The following is a 6,139-nucleotide window of genomic DNA, read 5'->3' as shown; positions in this document are numbered from 1 at the left end:
ACAACTGCTCAATCGGGTTTTTATTTAGCGTTAGCGCCCAGATTTTGGGTGTAAATTGTAAGCAACAAACAAATCCCGCGTTTATTCTTAAGCAACGCGTTCATTCTAAGCAATTAGAGTTAAATACAAGAATGGTCCCCGTGGTTTGTCACTTTTTGCAACGACAGTCCCTCTCTTGATTTTTTAGCAACCGTGGTCCCTGAAGATATGTTTCAGTTGCAACGGCGGTCCCTCACTAACAAAATCATTAATTTGTGTCGTTAAATTTCCCATGTGAGATGCACTTGAGGGGTATTAATGTCCTTCCACCTACACAAATATAGGGGTGTTCAAAATTATTTGTATCCAAATACGTTATTTAAATATCTAATCCGATATTATTTAAAATGTCATTATTATTTTTTTGCTAACTAAAATTTTTGATTACTTATTTTCTAGTAATTCTCATATAATTTACAATTAAATATATTTCAACTAATCTTATCTTAATCATATTAGTTGAAAATTAAATTTAATAAATGTCAATTAATATCTATTTAAATATTGAAATTTGGAACTTAAAATTTTATACGTCTAGCTTATCAAGTTTTCAAGTATAGTCAGAAATTTAAAATTTTATATTCTAAAAAATACATCTATTATTATTATTATTATTATTATTATTATTATTATAAAATAACACTTTTATTAAATTTTTATAGAATTTACAAGAAATTAGTGGAGCGCCGCGATACTATCTGAGCTCCCACACCTCTAGTTATTATTATTATTATTATTTATTATTATTATCATGTTATATAACATTCATTTAATGAACATTATTTTGTTATCATTATTAAACTTCTTACATTATTATTATTATTATTATTATTATTATTATTATTATTATTATGATTAATTATTTTTTACCTCAAGATCTTAAGATTTATAGTTTTATATTTATATAAAATTAGATATATTTGTATAAGTTATCAAATTTGTGAGTTATGATCTTAGAAATAACATTTTATAATATGAAGTTCTTAAAATACTTTTAGTAGACATATAGAATTGGACTTTCTAGATATTTTCGGATATTTGAAATATCCAAAAAATTTAAAAGTTACTATCCGAATCTGAATTCGAATCCATGATATTTTAATATCCTGATAAAATGAGATTGGATTTTGGATTTTTAGATACCGGGTTTGGTTATGTATAGTTTTGGAAATGTATAGTTTTATCTTTCTTTTTAGACGGACGTTTAAAGGAGGGACTATGTGTGCAACTAGTTTCCAAAGTAGGGTTGTTCAATGTAGTTTTAAAAGGTTAAGCACTATAGATGAAATTTTGATGTAAACCAAAGGACCATTTCTGTAAATTGTCTAAAATGAAAGGAAAAACAATTTTTTGTTGCCGCGCTCCTTTTTAAACAAATCTATATTTCTATTCTTTACTACTTATTATATTTTTTTAGCCACACAAAAAAATAAAAATAAATTAGTGTAAAAGAAAAAGTGAAAATAATTGGAAGAAAAAGAAAAAGGTTCTGTTGTAATGGATACTCTTGAAAGAACCCAGATTGCTAATCCACTTTTTGAGGTTAAGTTTTTCATTCATTTTTGTTTTTGTTTTCTTCTTTAGTCATATCTGTAAATTAGGGTTTAATCTTGTTAATATTATTTTATTTTAGGGTTTTTCTGGGTTTTTAATTTTCAGAATCGGGCTCTGATCAAGTTTTGATTTTTGATGATCTTTTTTGGGGAAATTAAGGATTTTGGGCTAAATGAGTTTTAATGAAGTTGGTTTTTGTGGTTGTCGTTGTTTCTTAATTTTATGGGTGTTTGTTTTTTTGGGAGTTTTTTTTTATTGTAAATTGACTATTGACTATTTGAGTGTCGCTAGTGAGGGATCTACTTGTTTTTTAAGATTAGGGTTTTTTTGTTCTGAATTATTGTTAATGATGTTTTTGCCTAATGTTTTGTTCCCAAGATTGTAGATGTATGCAGTTCCAGATAATGTTTGTGCTACATTGTGCATGATTTGGGATTTTGTATTTTTTTTCCCTTTTCCGGGTTAATAATTCAATAATTGATTGCTTTTTGGTGTTTTGGAAGATACAAATCTTGATTATTAATTAAAGTTTTAGTCTTAATTATCGATTTGATGTTCAAATCTGAAGTATTTTGACTATAATGAATCATAATTAGTTTTTGTAATAATTAGTTGTTAATAGTAATTCCTTGACTCTTAAGGCCCAAAACGTTGTATTTAGTAGAATCGGGGTTACTATTCAAAAGGGGGTATAAACACTGCTCAAAACTCATCAAAGCAGCATACAGATTTTGTTTCCATTAATTCTGTTAGGAAAACTTCCGCTGTATCATTAAATGGCTGCTCAAATTTCGAATCAAGAAAACTAAGTTTTGATGCCGTCAGTCCCAATTCCATGTATATGCTAAAAATGGTGGGCTCATCAGTGTCAACTATTCAATATATCAATAATGGTTTTACAGATGGCCTGTTGAGAATTGAAACAGAAGTTGAAGGGATAGATGCACTCCATCATGATAAAAATGAAGCAGGATGTGAATGCGATTGGGACAGTTTGATAGATGTTTCGGAGTTGCTTAATTTCGAGTCACCCAGTGATACAGTGCTCTATAAGGGTCCTGGTCAAAGCACATTAGATCATACTAGTTTTAATATGTTGGTTGAGAATGTGAAACCCGAAGCTAATGTTGACAATTCTTTAGAAAAGAATGAAGGTCTTAAGGAGGTGCACGGAAACCATGTAACGGATGCTAGTACTTCTGTAAACAATAATGATGCTGGAGAGCCAGCTGAGGGTACGGATAATGTGGTGAGCACTCAAAGAAGGGAAACAATTATCTAGTACATGCACTCATGATGATATAGGCGGCAAAGTGGGCGGTTTGGTTAATGTGTCTAGACGTGTTTGTGCCAAAACAGGTGTGCTTGGTATGGTACTGGTTGACCTTCAAATAATGGATTTTTGGTCTATTATTCTAAAAATTATATAGATACAAGTTGGGGATCTGGCAAAAATGACTCGTTATACATCTGTTAGTTAAGGTATGCTAGTAATTAGTGTCAAGTTTGACTTAGTGAAGTTTTTTAAAATGACAATCTTACAAAAAGATGACTGTCTTGGGGAAGGAGAGATAAGTGAAATCATTCCATGATTGTATGAACAGTATGTGCTAGAACTAAAAAATAGTCAAACAAATATATATTCATGTATTGTTAAAAAGTTCATATTAATCTGTGTTTTTGACAATTTTTTTTGTATATTTATAGGGCGGATCAAATTTATATAGTGGCATGACAAGACGATGTCTAGTGTTTGAGATGACAGGATCTCGAAGGAAGCACTTCGAAGATGTCTCAAGTGGTGGTTCACTAAATTTATCAGAAACATACGAAACTATTCTTCCCAACGATAACCATTTACTTCCATTAAGGACTGGAAATGATTCCTCTCGATGTATTTTACCTGGAACCGGTTTACATTTAAATGCTATTGCTTCAAATTTAATTGATCACAAAACTGTTAAGCATGAGAGCTTGGATTCGGGTAGACAACTTACAATAGCACCTCCTCCTGGTGTTTATGGTTCCATGGTTTCTTGTCAAGATGATATAACAAGAATGTCTGATGCATCCTCTATGGAGAATGATACTGGGCTTTGTCAAAATGGAGTCTCAGTTGCAGAAGATGCTTCCCAAACACTCGGATTTGGAATTAGTGAAGATTTAAGCCAAAGTCAAACTAGCCCGAGAAAGAAAAGGCAAGTTAATTGAACCTTTATAGTGTTGAACCTTTTTTTCCGAGTACCATGTAAAAAGGGTTGATACAAGGTATGGGATAATGTCTTTCAGATTGTTTTTAAAGGATTTAGCTCGAAAGTCGCTCAAAGTGTATATTTTTTTTAATGCAATAACTCTCCTAGATCGCCCCTTGAATGAAATGGTTTCAAATACCAGTCCTTGACAAAATCACCGAAATTTCAGTCCTTAACTACTTAGGTTTAATGATCATATTAGAAACCACTTATTGTTGAAGTGACAATTTAATAATGCGTTCAGGATAACCACTTCAGTAGCAAATGCAACAAATCTGACTTTCAAATTAGAATTGATCACGTTGCTGAAGTGGCACCACCTTTTACTAGAGCTGATTATTTGATAAGCTATCACATTGGTTAATTGTCATGTACTCTGTTTGATGTTTTGGTTAAATTACAGGCGTAGAGAAGCTGGAGAAGCCGAAGCTTGCAAGCGCTGTAACTGTAAGAAGTCAAAGTGCTTGAAGCTGTAAGTTATGACCAAGTTATGCTACTTTATAAACATATTTGCATTATTTTTAGACAAAGTACTTGTAGTTTTAGGACTATTATTGATAATTTTGTTTAACTTTTCAATGTTTAGCTCTGAATATTTCAGATGCCCCGTGATTGTTGCAATTTTCATGGGAAACTGAAATGATAATTTAGTATGTCTTGCAATGTACACCGTATATTGACTCGTGGATGTTATTTCAGTTATTGTGAATGCTTCGCTGCTGGTGTCTACTGTTTGAATAGATGTTCATGTCAGGATTGTTTTAACAAACCGATACATGAAGATACAGTGCTTGCAACTGCCAAGCAAATTGAACCCCGAAACCCTCTTGCATTTGCTTCTAAAGTGATTAAAACCTCTTATTTCATGCAACAGGTATGTTGACACTTCAAATTTGTCTCTATGTGAATTTGAAATTTTTCTGATGACAAAATCATATATATCATTATCTTCTTCACACAGGATGAATCTAGTAGTACTCCAGCTTCAGCTAGGCATAAACGAGGATGCAAATGCACAAAATCCAGTTGCTTTAAGAATTACTGTGAATGCTTTCAGGTTCTTTTCTCTCTTTGTTGTACTTTCGGTGGTGCTAGTGTTGCGTAGAGATGGGAAATTGACTGAGTCCGTTGGGCTGGGTTGAGTGATTCGAGTCAGATGGACCCGAAAGTATTATGTCATAGTACCTTTGAAGTGGTTATAAAGTATATGGTGTAACTAATATGAATACAAAATTTGTTTCTTATGTGGTTTTCGAAAATGATTTTGAGAAGTTATGCATCAAAGGTAAAATTTGGCGACCGTTAACTTGTTTTCACCAGTGAACCGTCTCTTATATAGCTGGTAATATTGATCTTATTAGTTTGACCTGGTGTAAAACATACCCAAACAGATCCATTCATAAATGTATGGGTTGAAATTGCCATGTTGTGCAATTCTCTAATTATGTTTATATATGGTTTGTTTGTAAAGGGGTACGTTGGATGCTCCGATAACTGTAAATGTGAAGGATGTAAGAATACATTTGGTCGCAAGGATGGTAAGCATTCATTATGTGTAAATAGTCGAAGTAACTTTTTATTTCAAGTAAATTATATCGATGGTATTAATAAAGTTTATGCATTTTTGTTTGTTTATGATGGATTTATTATAGGCTCTCTGGTTTTACAGGTTTAAAAGTGGATCCAGATAGCATAACACCATGGGCTTTCCTTGCCTCCCAAATATCTGGAAAGCTGAATCCTTTCAAAGTTGTAGGTGGGAATAATATTGAGAAGCAACTTCAAGCCGTTGGTGAAGATGATATGCCCTTTACCCTAGAAGACAACAATGGCTCACCAATTAGAGCCGCGAAATCCTGCTCACCAAACAGCAAGAGGGTTTTGCCGCGACACTCAGGCGGCATGGGACAAACCAGCAGCAGAAAGTTAACTTTACAATATCGCCCTTCATTTCCATGTTTTACTCCTGACGCTAGTTATAATGCAATTCAAGCACCTTGCTTGTCACTATGAAAATGGATGGATTATCTTCCTTTATACTGCAATTCAAGCACCTTTACTTCATTTCCATGTAGTTTTTTTTTCCCATTCTCTTTTGATGTTTTAGTTGTATGAATACTTATTCCAGCTTATAACTAATATAACACGGGAAAAGTTTTAGATATAACCCCTTTGCCAAGACTTGAAATCAAGACTCTAGATTTTAGATATAATTCTTCCATAGCCTACACTAAAACACACCAGTGACCAACTCAAGTAAATTGGTTCTAATATATATTAGATAGTGGCTGTAA

At 32.5% G+C, this 6,139-nt stretch overlaps 1 protein-coding gene across 1 annotated transcript; it reads left to right on the top strand.

Moving 5' to 3' along the window:
- The first annotated feature begins 1,978 nt into the window (after positions 1-1,978).
- On the top strand, positions 1,979-5,909 carry LOC122597191 (protein tesmin/TSO1-like CXC 2). The gene is made up of 8 exons (XM_043769821.1): positions 1,979-1,999; positions 2,258-2,842; positions 3,301-3,791; positions 4,249-4,317; positions 4,545-4,719; positions 4,807-4,902; positions 5,317-5,383; positions 5,515-5,909. The coding sequence occupies exons 1-8, from the start codon at positions 1,979-1,981 to the stop codon at positions 5,856-5,858; spliced, it is 1,848 nt and encodes a 615-aa protein (XP_043625756.1). The 3' UTR covers positions 5,859-5,909.
- Positions 5,910-6,139: the final 230 nt, after the last annotated feature.

Source organism: Erigeron canadensis, chromosome 4, assembly GCF_010389155.1.
Source record: "Erigeron canadensis isolate Cc75 chromosome 4, C_canadensis_v1, whole genome shotgun sequence".
NCBI classification, from domain to species: domain Eukaryota; kingdom Viridiplantae; phylum Streptophyta; class Magnoliopsida; order Asterales; family Asteraceae; genus Erigeron; species Erigeron canadensis.
This window is presented reverse-complemented; position numbering and strand designations above follow the sequence as displayed.

What these genes read in the sequence shown, in the direction of transcription:
- LOC122597191 (XM_043769821.1), top strand. Translation starts at nt 1,979, where the DNA reads ATGTATGCAGTTCCAGATAAT. An exon ending in CTGAGGGTACGGATAATGTG is followed by an intron (nt 2,843 to 3,300) that starts GTGAGCACTCAA and finishes GTATATTTATAG; the next exon opens with GGCGGATCAAATTTATATAG. An exon ending in ATTACTGTGAATGCTTTCAG is followed by an intron (nt 4,903 to 5,316) that starts GTTCTTTTCTCT and finishes TTGTTTGTAAAG; the next exon opens with GGGTACGTTGGATGCTCCGA.